At 42.9% G+C, this 14392-nt stretch overlaps 1 protein-coding gene across 1 annotated transcript in view; it reads left to right on the forward strand.

Annotated features, from left to right (window-relative positions):
* Positions 1-1079: 1079 nt before the first annotated feature.
* The window catches only part of UPF1 (UPF1 regulator of nonsense transcripts homolog (yeast)), a gene marked incomplete at its 5' end in the record, with an annotated part of 15648 nt that continues 2335 nt past the window's right edge, over positions 1080-14392 (forward strand). Inside the window, 20 exons of the mRNA XM_010017351.1 lie at positions 1080-1222; positions 1662-1751; positions 2285-2452; positions 3345-3525; positions 4118-4279; positions 4951-5035; positions 5211-5309; positions 5507-5615; positions 6432-6591; positions 6689-6807; positions 7070-7234; positions 7441-7555; positions 7749-7892; positions 8328-8541; positions 8757-8874; positions 10480-10636; positions 11627-11769; positions 12456-12630; positions 13330-13411; positions 13898-14059. Of these exons, the coding sequence (XP_010015653.1) occupies positions 1080-1222; positions 1662-1751; positions 2285-2452; positions 3345-3525; positions 4118-4279; positions 4951-5035; positions 5211-5309; positions 5507-5615; positions 6432-6591; positions 6689-6807; positions 7070-7234; positions 7441-7555; positions 7749-7892; positions 8328-8541; positions 8757-8874; positions 10480-10636; positions 11627-11769; positions 12456-12630; positions 13330-13411; positions 13898-14059 (2791 nt within the window). The remainder of the gene's footprint in view (positions 1223-1661; positions 1752-2284; positions 2453-3344; positions 3526-4117; positions 4280-4950; positions 5036-5210; positions 5310-5506; positions 5616-6431; positions 6592-6688; positions 6808-7069; positions 7235-7440; positions 7556-7748; positions 7893-8327; positions 8542-8756; positions 8875-10479; positions 10637-11626; positions 11770-12455; positions 12631-13329; positions 13412-13897; positions 14060-14392) is intronic.

A 14392-nucleotide genomic window follows, 5' to 3' on the forward strand; every position in this document is an offset into this window, starting at 1 on the left:
TAAAAACACTGGGGGGGTTTAATACATGTGATAGGCAAAACTACCTCAGAGCACTCCTCCTGGACACTTTGTCAGCATTATGTTAACCATTGCAGGCATTCTGGTGGTCCCTTTCCCACCTTTCTCCACTCAAAGTTAACATGGACACTTTCCTCTTCTCAGGTTCTAGTGAGAGTCAAAGAATCAAGTGACTGAATGAACGAAGTTTTGTTGGGGAGAAAGTCCCAAGGGGCAATGCTGTGCCCAGATCTACTGTGTGACATTTCCTCTTCTGGATGCTCCTTCCTGGTGGTGAACGCTCTGTGCTCAGTATTGCCAAAAAGCAGCTGTTTTTAACAGGAGAGGGGCTTGGTGTGTAAAAGGTTCCAACACAGCACCAAATGGTGCAGAACTTCATGGCTCTGGCAGTGTATCCTCAGTGGAAAGAGCACCTGCTTTGTGTGTGCTGCATTAGCACCTCCATCGCTGAGTAGTGCTCTGAAATGAGGTACATTACAGGGTTTGCACTTTTGCAGTTTAGGAAATCGTGTCAAACCAAATTGAAAGTGTCACAATTTTGTTAAATCAGGTGTATATGAGAACAAGCTGCTTGATTTCTTGCTCTCTGTTGTCCAAGTGTCATGAAGTTATACTTCTGATATCTTGGAGGTGGGAACAACATTGATTTAGTGGATAGATAACAGCAGACATAGGTGAGGAATGTCCTATGCAATAAAGATCCTGTTTTCAGATGGATTTCTGGAACAAAATGAAGGATGAAAACCCCCAACTTTTGATACTGCTGGAATTGTTTAAGTGGAATTTTATGTGTTGTGTGAAATGGAAAAATGTCAGTGCAGAAAAGCAATATCTTTTGTTAACTTTTTTCTACTTACCAGTTGGAGTTTAAAATAGGAGCTGGTGAAGTGGATACTGATGCTATAACTGGGATGTGTTTCAGCTCCTACCAGCACCTTCCTTTTGAGATTTCCTAAATGAAGCCCAAGTTTTTGCTGTGAGGAGTGGGGATTACTGTCCTTGCCTTCATGTTGTGGGCTCTATTTTGATTGTATAACTTAAGCACTGACCTTGTATTTCAGGTGAATGGACCTGATGGCATTCTTCAGAATGGAGCTGTGGATGATAATGTGGCTAAAACTAGCCAGCTTCTGGCAGAGTTGAATTTTGAAGAAGATGAAGAAGATACTTATTACACAAAGGACCTTCCTGTGCATGCTTGCAGGTAAGACCTAAGCTTTGTCCCAGGGCTTGTTATTTTCAGAAGGTGAGAGTGCTTTGTGGGAGTGAAAGATGTATGCTTAGAGGATTTGGGTTTTGAGAGCAACTTCTTTGGAGACAGCCACGTACTGGTAGGAGAATGGTGCCCTCTGGTGAGCTCTGTTGGATACTTAAGAGCTCCCTCGTCCAGCAGGTTTTGGACTTCCCTTGAGGAGTAAGTAGAAAGTTAAGCCAACCTAAGGATGGCAGTGGCGGGAAGTGTTGAAATACCTGTGACTCAGAACAGAAGTTTAGCTCGTGTCTGATGCTTTTACCAACATCCATGTTCCCTAATTTTCACTTCCCTGTGATTTTAGACACTGACACACAGTTTAGTTCTTGTATTTGAGTTTTCCTATAAGCAAATACCCAATCACTCCCTGTTTTTTCACTTGTAATTCCAGTTACTGTGGCATCCATGACCCTGCTTGCGTGGTTTACTGCAACACCAGCAAAAAGTGGTTCTGTAATGGGCGTGGAAATACATCTGGCAGGTAAATAACAATGACAGTCTTGTTTCCAGAGTGGGTTTGTTCTAAAGTGGTGGCTGTGACTTAGATTTTGGTGATAATCAAAGTCTGGTGACTTAAATGTGAACCTCCAGCTGCCTGTGTAGCTTTGCTGCTGTTACCAGCTTAGAGCTCAATCTCAGCAGAACTTGAATCACTTCTGTGAAGTGAGCTTGCTGCTGCTTCCCCCATCGTGTCTTCCTGCAAAGCACCTCTTGATCTATGGAACTTTGGGAGCCTTCTTTCAATTACCAGGAACATGAAAGGATGTTTTACACTTTTCTTGTTCTTTCACACTCGTGTACCTTAAAGCATTCATGCACTGAGAAACCACTGAAACTCTGCTAGTATCTGTGCTTGTACCTTACAGTTGTATCTGTGCTTGTATCTTGCAGTTGTCTGCCACAGCACCAATCGATTTTTATTTGTGTCTTTTAATAACTGAGCTAATACATCGTTAGGACTAAACATGATTTTCCTATTAAATGAAAACAAATGTATGTTCTCTTTGGTTTCAGCCACATTGTTAATCATCTTGTGAGAGCGAAGTGCAAGGAGGTGACTCTCCATAAGGATGGGCCTCTAGGAGAGACTGTCTTGGAATGTTACAACTGCGGATGTCGTAATGTGTTTCTCCTGGGCTTTATTCCAGCTAAGGCAGACTCCGTGGTGGTTTTACTGTGCAGGTGAGAGAATGCCTTTGTTGGCATGTTTGTGTCAAGTCTGTTGCATAAGCTGATTTCTAAAGGGTGATGCTTGTGTTCATTTTGTACCAAAATATATTTTATACTCTAATTTGACACCATTTTTTCCTTCAGATGAACTGTATACAAGTAGATAATCGCTAAAGGAGCATTCTGTTATGCTGGGCAATTGTCTTGGTTCCAGAGAAAAGTATTTACCTGAAGTGAAGCAGTCCTTAGTGGAAGAAAGGTGGTTTTCCCCTTTTCTAAAACTGTGATCTTCAGACTTGGAAGAGTAACAGATCAGTTCAGGAAATGACTCTGGAGCCCTACTGGAGCAGTGACTCTATGACACAGTATGCTTTTCTGTCAGCTCACAGAATCATTTGAAGACAGCAGTAAATTGGAAATTGTCCTCTGATAGGTTCTGTCAGAAATCATTATTTTAATTGTATGTATTTTAATTAAATGCTGTCACCATGTATTTGACAGTAGAAGATGTGTTTCTATGGAATGAGCTCTTCTGTTTGTCTAAACAACAGATGGGAAGTAATCCCAAGTGTTTTCCCATATATATGTGCATAATCTTAATGGACTGTAACACTTTCAAAGGTGAGTGTCTCATTTAATACTTTAGGTGTTATGATTTTTCAGTTCTAGAAACACCCAAGAAACACTGTTTAAAATCCTGAGCCTTCCCAGTGTTGAAATAGCAGAAAAAAGAACCAAAAGATGAATTGGCCCAGCAGGTTATAGGGTGGGTTTGTTTCCTCCTTTTCACTGAGGTATTTGAGTTGTTTCAGGAGCATGATAAACCTATTTTTACACTTCACACGACAGACTTTTTCTTACACTTGTCTAATTTAACAATTTTTCCAATGTTTTGGTTGTGCAGGCAGCCATGTGCCAGCCAGAGCAGTTTAAAGGATATTAACTGGGACAGTTCACAGTGGCAGCCTCTTATCCAAGATCGTTGTTTCCTTTCATGGCTGGTGAAGATTCCATCTGAACAGGAGCAGTTGAGAGCCCGTCAGATTACAGCTCAACAGATTAACAAACTGGAAGAACTTTGGAAGGTATGTGCAGCTTTTCAAATACTGGTTATATTTTACCAAGTGCTAACTTTGTGTTTTTATGAAGGGAGGACAAGACTGTTTTAGCAATTGCATAAGGCAGAGAACGTACTTAAATTACATGAGTTTTAAATCCTGCAGGTTTGACAAGCATTGCAACTGGGAATTGATGAAAGCATTCAGGAAGTTGTTTATCAAAGTAGAAAAGTTTCACCTTTGGGTTCTTCAGCTCTGTTCAAGTTGCACTGTCACGCAGTCTGAAAAAACCAACTTTCCTTCCCCTTATCGTGTCTTTCACATGGTTCTGCTTTATGTGATGACTAGCTGAGTAGGGAACTCTTCATCCGTGCTTAGTGTTCGGCTGTTGTTTTCTGAGAGGTTTTTCTGTACATTCTTTAAAGCATAACAAAACTGACTGGATGTGAGTGTGACATACAATGTCTGGGTGTAGTCTTAACACCATGACATGGTTATACCTTGATACAACTTCCTGTAGTAGCAGAACACAGCATTATCAGTCCTGTTGCACAGTGACAACTTGTCACTTGTTTGTATTTAAAACTTTGAAAGAAACCACTTGGGCTTCAAATTCTAGGAAAATCCATCTGCAACCCTTGAGGACTTGGAAAAGCCTGGTGTTGATGAAGAACCACAGCATGTCCTGCTTAGATATGAAGATGCTTATCAATACCAAAATATCTTTGGTCCTCTGGTCAAGCTTGAGGCAGACTATGACAAGAAACTCAAGGAGTCTCAGGTAATACACTTGAAATATGCCTGTTTGAGGGGGCTTCTGACCAATTCTCTGCTGTCAAAACACATGGTTGTTGTTAACAGCGTAGAAGGGAGGCTCAAGTGAAGTAGATGCCTTTATTCCAATACTGTTACATCACAGTAACTATAGTAGTAATGGTGATGTCTGATAGCAGGGAGAGGAAAAGAGAAAATCCTCAAACTGAGGTTTTAAAAACCAGCTTGAAACACTTGGGAACTTCCGTCTTTTCTGTGTTGAAAGTTTCATCTTTTCGAGAGCCGTACTCTATTGTAGAACTGCAACTTGGCCACCTTATGCTGTTACCCTCATAACCTGCTGTTACCTTTGTCAGAGCTTCCAGTCACACCTGGACTGTGTGAGGTCATGCAAGCACTTCATGAATGTTTTAAAGGTGGGGGGGAGAGAATAATGCAGGTGCTGATTAGGACTTTGTTTCTTATTAACTAAGTAGCTCTTGTAGAGCAGAGTTATCTTCTGCAGGTGGTGTGATCTCAGGCCATAGGAATAAATACCAATATTTGTCTCTGCTGTGATGCTGGAGCAGCAAGGTTTCATTTCTCCACTGTTTTGAAGCAGAGGACAGTGAGGATTGTATGAGTTAGCAAATAAGCTTTTTGAGAACCTAATAGATGCCTTTTTTTTTTTACTATTAGACCCAAGATAACATCACAGTCAGATGGGACCTGGGCTTGAACAAGAAAAGAATTGCCTATTTCACTTTGCCAAAGACTGATTCGGGTAATGACACTTTGATTGTATGTTTTGCCTGGGTTGTTGTATGCCTGGTGAATAATGTCAGTGTTTGGAGAACTGTTCTGGTCTGACCTGGGATATACGATAGTATTGTGTTGGGTTTGGTTTGGGAGGTGGTTGTTTGGTGAATATTCTGAGAACATTTTTCCTTCCTTTGTAGATATGCGTCTTATGCAAGGAGATGAGATCTGCCTGAGGTATAAAGGAGACCTGGCCCCTTTGTGGAAAGGAATTGGTCATGTTATCAAAGTCCCTGATAGTATCCTTTACTTAGTGAGCCTTCAGAAGGGCTTAGTGGAAGGTTGAAGTCTTTCTCTGAGAAATCAGTACATGTGTCCACAAGTAATTTTGAGTTAATTTTTAATTTGTCATGGGGGTCTGCTAAAATAATACCAAAATTGGGAAAAATACAATGGAGAAGTTTGCTGCAGATTACTACTTAACGAGGTTCTACAGATTATGGTGATGAGATTGCCATCGAGCTGAGGAGCAGCGTGGGAGCGCCCGTGGAAGTCACTCATAACTTCCAAGTGGATTTTGTGTGGAAGTCGACTTCATTTGACAGGTACTGAGAAGGCACTTCAGAATCGGGCACGTAATGGGTTCAGTTGGTGCATGTGTGTTTTCCTTTACCTTCAGAGGGAATCCTTGAACAGGAAAAGTTGTATTGTTTGGTGAGGCAGGAATCTGAGTGCATCCAATGTGTTGAGCCTGTGAACGCGATACCTGGCTTATAGAGCGACAGGCCTGACTTTCACTAGAAACTGCATTAACCTGAATGCCATCAAACTGCCAATTTTTCTCATTTTTGAAGGCATGCTTAGGGTTTGTTGCAAATACATCAAGGTAGGTGGAAATTTATCTTATGTTCAGTAATACTTGGGACGCAGAGAGAACTGTCTTCAGCTTCCTGAACACTGCTTCATCCTGAAGTGCTCTCTGATCTTAATTGGCATTCCTAGACTTTGAATTGCTTTAACTAGCTGAAATTTCAAGGCATTCGAGTTGGCTGTGGGGTCAGTAGACTTCAGAGGTGTCTGTACTGCATTTTGTAAGATAGGAGTTGGTTTGTTATCCTGAGATGCACCAAATACAATTTTTTCATCAAATCTTAGACTTAAAATTACTGTTGCAGATTCTATCTGATGTTTCTCTACAGATTTTTCTGGCTATAATACTTTGTAGTATGAGGAAAACCATCTGTGTTCTCACGGGTCTGATTTCTGTCTCTAAATTCTGTTAGTAAGTCTTCTGCATTGCTCTTCTCCCAAGGTATATTTTGTGTCTGATGTCTGATTAACCTTTGTGTAGGACATTTATGGATAGTTGCAATTGAGGTCGTACTGATTTGGGGGTATTTTTTCTTCTTCCTTCATTTCAGAATGCAGAGTGCTTTAAAAACATTCGCTGTGGATGAGACCTCAGTGTCTGGGTACATCTATCACAAGCTGTTAGGTCATGAGGTGGAAGATGTAATTATTAAATGCCAGTTGCCAAAGCGCTTTACAGCACAAGGACTTCCTGATCTCAACCATTCTCAGGTAACCTCATCTCCTTTTTACTACACACAAAAGAGAAAGGATTTATGAATAGAGCTTGAACAACTTTGTAACTTCCTCTGCATTGAATACTGAATAGGTTTATGCTGTGAAGACTGTCCTGCAGCGTCCTCTGAGCCTTATTCAGGGTCCTCCTGGTACCGGAAAAACAGTGACATCAGCCACGATTGTCTATCATCTGGCTAGACAGGGCAACGGGTAAGAACTGTTCTCTCTGAATCCTGTATGTGTGAGGTTATTTTATTAATGGTCAGAGAAACAGCTTCATTTTAAAATCAAAATAATTTGTATAATTGAACTAGAAAGGTTTTTTGCAAGTATATTTTTTCCGGGAAGACGTGTGCTTATTTCAGAGAATGTTCTTCCCCAGCATATTTTTCAGAGACCTGTGTTGGAGCACAGGATTTTATTGCAAGTCTGTTACATCTCACTGAGACTTTTTGCTTCACATTTTCCCAAGGCCTGTATTAGTCTGTGCTCCAAGTAACATCGCTGTGGATCAGTTGACTGAGAAGATCCATCAAACTGGACTGAAAGTGGTTCGTCTGTGTGCTAAAAGTCGTGAGGCAATTGACTCTCCCGTGTCCTTCTTGGCATTGCATAACCAGATCAGGAACATGGATAGGTAAGAAATGATTGAAAGGAGCAGGGGAACAAAAAAAAACCAACCGAAGTGGTGTGATGGACACCACTGGTGAACTGTGTGATGGTGACAACGTGTATTTGCTTGGTGGTAACTTCTTGTGTCCTGTTTAGTTTTATGAATGAGTTCCACTGGAATCCTATGAAGTTGTTAATTAGGCCATAAAGCAAAATTCGTTTTTTTTGCAGCATGCCAGAGCTTCAGAAACTGCAGCAGCTTAAAGATGAAACTGGAGAACTGTCATCTGCTGATGAGAAACGTTACCGGGCTCTGAAACGAACAGCAGAGCGGGAGTTACTTATGGTAAGGTGCTTTGGTTCTAGTAGCTTAAATAATTGCCTTCCTCCATGGGAGGCTTGGCTGCAATTTGCTGGTGGAGATGAGAGTACAATTTAACTTTGGGGAGGTTCTTGGAATGGTGTTGGATACTCCTCCATGTGGAAATACTGGCTGTTGATACCCTACGTGATTAATCTTAGTTGCATTTCTGTCTCAGAATGCAGATGTGATCTGTTGCACATGTGTGGGAGCTGGTGACCCAAGGCTTGCGAAGATGCAATTCCGCTCCATTCTGATCGATGAAAGCACACAGGCCACTGAGCCAGAGTGCATGGTGCCAGTGGTGCTGGGAGCAAAGCAGGTAGGAGCTGTGGGACTTCATTGAAGACAATCTCATTAAAGTTTGAGTAGAGGAAGTAGCAGCAAGCAGCAACATTCACACCGTGGGCATACAAAGAAACAAAATCCTTTTGTGGAAGATGCTTCCATACTACAGATAGAAGCATCTTTGTCTTAGTCCTGTTAGTTTTCCATTTCCATGCATAGTCTTTGCTTAGAACATGTTGGTACTGTTGGAACAATCTAGAGACTGAATAAGATTTTACTTGAAAATGATGAGCTGAAAAGCTAGTTGGTGCTGAAGGTTTATAAACCTGAGATTAGATCTGAAGCTTATTACAAGTCAGACTGGTTAGTTCCTAATACATTTTATAGTAGGATATTGCTTTTGTTTCTATCTACTGGGCAAGTGTCAGAAAATAGAAACTTAGAGATCTGCTAACTTCCTTTTTCACAGCTTATTCTCGTGGGTGACCACTGCCAGCTTGGTCCTGTTGTGATGTGTAAGAAAGCTGCTAAGGCTGGGCTGTCTCAGAGCCTCTTCGAGAGGCTGGTGGTGCTGGGTATCCGGCCGATCCGCCTGCAGGTGCAGTACCGCATGCATCCTGCCCTTAGTGCTTTCCCATCCAACATCTTCTATGAGGGTTCACTCCAGAACGGTGTCACTGCAGGTAAGCAAGAACAGTACTCCTGCAAATTCCTTTCCTTTCCTTAAAGAATCCTTCCTTTAATCCTTCATCTGCGTGAGTATGTTAATACATTTGCTTAACAAGACTTGCCACTGCACTTAGTGTTGCGTCTCTAAGGTGCTTTGATACAGAAGTAGCATATGTTCTTGCTAGTAAAACAGTGCTAAAAACTGGTTTACTTTTTTTGTGCTCTCCAGCGGACCGTGTGAAGAAAGGGTTTGATTTCCAGTGGCCACAGCCAGATAAGCCTATGTTTTTCTACGTTACACAAGGACAGGAAGAAATTGCCAGCTCAGGCACCTCTTACTTAAACAGGTAAAGAAAATTCAGCAGAGATATAAACTTACATCATCCCAGCGTGTCTCATATTGTAAGGGAGATTGTTAAATGAATCTGTTACTAATCTTACTGCATCCCTTGGAGACAGTCACAAGTTCTGAAGTCAAGAGAAAGAGCAGTATGTGGTTCCCACTGCAGACCAAATATCTAAGAATTTCTTTATCTAGAATTTCTGCAACAAAATTCATAATATTCCTTATTCCCCATGACTTAGGGTGACCTTGCCCTGAATAAAGGCTTTAACAGCTAAATAAAGGCTTGTGATTTCCAAGAAGAGTTACTTTCTGTTTCTGTAAAGATGGTATTCAAATGAGCCAGCCCACAGCTGTCAAATGTATCGTGTGTTGGGTGCAGTGTTCAGTGCTGTTGATCCTTATGCTCTGCAGTAGTTCTTCTAAATGAATAAAATGTTGTTGTTTGCTATTAACAGCTGTGGCTGAAGCTGCTGGTGTGCTTTGTATAATCAGAGCTGCCAGCAAGGATGGTGTAGGCCGAGCTGCATCCTGGAGCTGGTTTGCCCTAAGCTCTCTTCCCAGTAAATGAAGAGAAAAGGCATTTCCAGTGGGAGCAGTTCAGATCTTATGTGGGTTGGAATTGTTCTGTGGAGGTGTGTGTCTTCCTTCACTGGTAGCATAAAGGAGCATGGGACAATTAAGTGCCTAATATGTGGAATGAATTTGGGCCAGCAAGTAAACTGACTGCAGCTGCAGCAGGAAATGCTGATCAAGTTGCATTTTGAGGCCAGAATTCCAGTAGCTCCTGAAGCAGAGTCTTTAATTTTGGCAGGGGTGTGTAAGGAATGAGAATTTAGGTTTGTTTTGTCTATCCCTTTTTTTTGCTGTACATTCCAACTTCTTTTTTTAAAGAGTGAGCTTAAAACACTTTGCTCCTTTTGGTCAGATGCATTTGTTCGTGTGCCTGGAAGGAAAACCAGACCAAATCATGCAAAAAAAGGGCTGGGTTATTTTTAATCTGTCTGTTTGATGAGCAGCATGTGCAAGACAATGCAGCCACCCAGACTGTGCACAAATACACACCACAGCAGTTGGCTGACAGGGGGATTGGCATTAAAAACATTCTATATATAAAACTTTGAAGATAAAGCAACTGCAGGAGCTGTTTGCACAGCAGGCAGGAACATTTTTAATGATCTCGCTCATAAAAATACATGTGTGCATTGAACTCTACTAAAAAGTTCCATTTTGGAATGGTGGCCACCATGAATTGTGCTGTTCTGGGAAGTCTGGTCGTGTAGTTCTGAGAGGGTGGATTTATATGTTAAGGAGAAATTTGTGTCATTCTGAGGCTTTTTTTTTGAGATGGTGGCTTTTGCCCTTATTCCTCTGGCTGAGAATACCTGTGCATGGCCTAAGTCGAGAGCTGGTAGTGGTGACTGTTCCTGCAGAGCTGAAGCTGGATTCATCAGAGTGCTCAAGCAGCACAGAATTGTCTTTCTTGAAGTAGCCTTGTTGGCGAAGGCCAGCTCAGCATCCGTGTTCCGAGGTTTTTAGACCCATTAACTTGCAAGAAGTTCCACCTAATGCCTTGACTCTCCTCAGATAAACAAATGTCTCTTTCCAGGACGGAAGCTGCCAACGTGGAGAAGATAACTACAAAGCTGTTGAAAGCTGGTGCCAAACCAGATCAGATTGGCATCATTACTCCTTACGAAGGGCAGCGATCCTACCTGGTGCAGTACATGCAGTTCAGTGGCTCCCTGCATACAAAGCTCTACCAGGTGTGGAGTGCTTGCACACGTGGGAACACTTGGATGCAGAGAAGCTGGAAAAGTCAGATATTGTGAAACTTCACCATATTTTCATTTGCAGTCTGGCTTCTTAGGCATCAGTCTGTCTATTCTTTAGTAACTGGGGGGGGATGAGTGATTGTGGCTAAAATAGACCGGGGGAAAAGTTTAGGAGGTATCAAATGCCAATAAATGTCAGGGGAGCAGTTGGCCACGTAAAGGAGAGTGCCTTGTTATGGACTCTGAAAGGAAGGCTCAGTGAGTCCATCCTCTGAGGACTCCTTGAGGCACAGAAAAGAGAGGTCATGAGTGCTTCAACTGTGGAAAAGCTTCAGTCAGCTTGTGCCTTAAATAAAAGCGTCATGTCAAGGGACATGCAGGAAACCAAGCACCATAAATTCTGATGGATGTACTATTTATTTGCTTGGAAACACATCCTCCCATCAGTGGAACTCCTACCAAACACTCAAATTTGTTGCTACAAACAAGACTGTTGTATGTTTAATATAGTCTATTTTGCAATAGTGAGGACTTGGTCAGTGTTTTCATTGAAGGAAAATTTGGTGGAAATACCTTTACTTCTGCCAGGAATGATCTGTCCCTCTGGTTCAGGATTCTCGGAGGCTGGGAGCAGCAGTGCTCATTTGGACCTGTTCTACTACTAGGTTTTGGAACAGTCAGAAGTCTTTCTGGCAAAATACCTAGAAAGGGATGCTTTCCATAGTGCAAATGCCAGGTTTGGGGAAATGTGAGGACCATAAAGCAGTGAACATAAAAGTAATTAGTCCTAAACTGAGACTGGCTGGTCTCCTGTAGGGGAACTATTCAGTGAGCAGTGGGATTACCAAATCATGTCATTACAAAAATAACATTTTTGTCAACTGATGGGGGCTGCATGGTCAAGGCATGTTGTAATGGCTGTTGGTAGCAGAGCTGTTTTGCACTGTGCTTCTGTGATTTACGTGTTTTCTTCTGTTTCAGGAAGTGGAAATTGCAAGTGTGGATGCCTTCCAGGGGCGAGAGAAGGACTTTATTATCCTTTCTTGTGTGAGGGCCAATGAACACCAAGGGATAGGGTTTCTGAATGACCCCAGGCGTCTTAATGTAGCTCTTACAAGAGCAAGGTAAAGTAAAATTGAGTGAACTCTAATCTGTTCTAGAGACCTACTTCAGGGAGCTAAAGCACTGATGCAGACCCCTGAACAGAAGGTCTGTGTTTTGTGGGTAGTGGGCCCTTTCCCCACCTGGGTTAAGGGAGCCTTGAGTGATTTCCACATTCCCTACAACTTGCAAGAGCAATCTCAACCTAAAGAACGTTTCCACTTGGCATCAGTAGTTTGTAGAATCTGCCCTGTCATTCCCCTTTCTACCCTTCATCTGCTGCTTTACCCCTTCCAGCAACCATTTCTTATCATTTTGCTTCTCTTAATGGGTTTGATTACTGAGAAGGGTAATTTGGAATCCATGCTGTTGGTTGGCTTCCTTGGTTTCTGCAGGCTTTCCAGCTGATCCAGGGTGGTGGTTGGCTGAGCACACTGGTGTATTTGGCAAACCTGCATATAAGGAAGCTTGTGATATTGAGCAAGTGGCTGCTGCAATCTCCTTTCACGTGTTTTGCCATAGTCCAGAAATCATCTGCAGTAACCAAAACAATTGCATCAGGGTTTGTTACACCTACCATGGGCTGCTGCTGGGTGCCCTGATGTGCTGTGGAAGAGGTGGACTTCGAGGCTGTTGTGACATTTAGATGCAACATGGCTTTGGCTTTAGTCAAAGTTAATTTTACCTTCTCTGTCTGCTGTTGTTACAGGTATGGAGTAATTATTGTTGGGAACCCAAAAGCTCTGTCTAAACAACCACTCTGGAACCACCTGCTGAATTACTACAAGGAGCAGAAGGTGCTGGTGGAGGGACCACTGAACAACCTCCGGGAAAGCCTTATGCAGTTCAGCAAGCCCCGGAAGCTCGTCAACACCATCAACCCAGTAAGTCTCACATGGTTGTGGCATGGAATAATTGGGATGTGATCAATTATAAATGGATGGAATAAACAGCCATCCCCACAGCCTCACACTCCCATAACTTCCTGTTTTTGTTGCCTAGTTAACGCAGTGTGACCCAAGTAATTTGCTGCTTCAGCTGTTTGTAAGTGCTTGTAGAAAATACTTCTTGGTGCTTTTTAGTGGCTTTTTACTGCAAAGCTTTATGAGGGGGTAAATTCTGAGGTGAATGAAGCATAAAGGAACTGGTTTGTGTAGAAATGGCAAGCTCATGAGGCACATTTACTTACAACATTGAACTTTAATCCTCAACCTGCAAGTTTTATACTTAGTCCTTCAGCATAAGTAGCATTTGGGGGAGGGGGCAGCTCATGAGCCATCACAGGATGGTGGCAGGAATAGCGCAAGGGAAGAACTATCATCAGAACCTCAAAATAGCCTGAAAATTCATCAAAAGTTTCACAGTGTGAGATGGGCTGTGGAGTCTTTTCTTTTTCTTGTCATGATGTAGTTGAAAGGATAGTTGGATGCTTTCTATGTAGAACAATTACTTTACTCGGCACTTGTAAAGTGTGCGTGATCCATGGTGCTTTACTGGATTTTTAACCCAAAATAGCTTATACTGAAGTTGTAGTGCAAAGGTTCCTGTGCAAAGGCTTTGTCTAACTCCTCTAATGCTTCCAGGGTGCCCGTTTCATGACTACTGCCATGTATGATGCACGGGAGGCCATTATTCCAGGATCTGTCTATGACCGGAGCAGTCAAGGTAAAGGAAACTATCAAAATCAACATCTTTATAGGTTTTTACTTTCCCTCCCAACAAGCCCGTGGGGTTTGCTGTTTGACAGACTTCAAACTCCTGAATGTTTGAAGAGCCACTACAGAAAAATGAGGAATTTAAGAACTGAAAATGTTTACGGTGTGCCTGGATTTTGCTGTCTGTATATGGGAGCTCTGGTGTCTGCACAGCAAGTGAAAAATGAGGGGAAAGGGAGCGTGTGTTGTATGTGAGTGCATTTTGGGAGTCTCAGCTGGTGCTGTAAAAGAGTAACTGTGTAGGAATGAATGTGTTAGATGAGTATCTGAAATTAAATGTGGAGTAAATGGTGAACTGGAAACACTGCTGGTCCCTGGCAGGAGTAGGTTTGTCCTTTCAAGTTCTGCTCCCAAGTCCTCGATTCCTGTCCAAAGCGGGAATATGAATTGCTTTTTAAAGGCCTGGAATCACTGTGGCTTTTCCTCCCCTCCCCAGGCCGCCCATCCAACATGTACTTCCAGACCCATGACCAGATCGGGATGATCAGCGCCGGCCCCAGCCACGTCACTGCCATGAACATTCCCATCCCCTTCAACCTGGTGATGCCGCCGATGCCGCCGCCGGGGTACTTCGGCCAAGCGAACGGACCAGCCGCAGGTACGGGCCAGGGGAGCTGGGACAAACCCCACGGGTCAGCTCTGGAGTCAGAGAATGGGTTTTGCTCCTCTCGTGAGAGGAGATGATGCGCTTCTGATAGCTGTAGGGAGTACAAACACAGCAGCACTGCAGCCTCCAGTGAGTGTCCCTTTGCTGTGTCTGTGCTGGTGGTTCCAGAACCTGAAGGGGCCTATAGGAAATCTGGAGAGGGACTTCTGACAAGGGCAGAGGTTAAGGGGAATGGCTTTAACCTGCCAGAGGGGAGATTGAGATGAGCTCTGACGCAGAAGCTCTTCCCTGTGAGGGTGCTGAGGCGCTGGCACAGGGGGCCCA

The sequence above is a fragment of the Nestor notabilis genome, unplaced genomic scaffold, assembly GCF_000696875.1.
Source record: "Nestor notabilis isolate BGI_N333 unplaced genomic scaffold, ASM69687v1 scaffold17656, whole genome shotgun sequence".
NCBI classification, from domain to species: Eukaryota; Metazoa; Chordata; class Aves; order Psittaciformes; family Psittacidae; genus Nestor; species Nestor notabilis.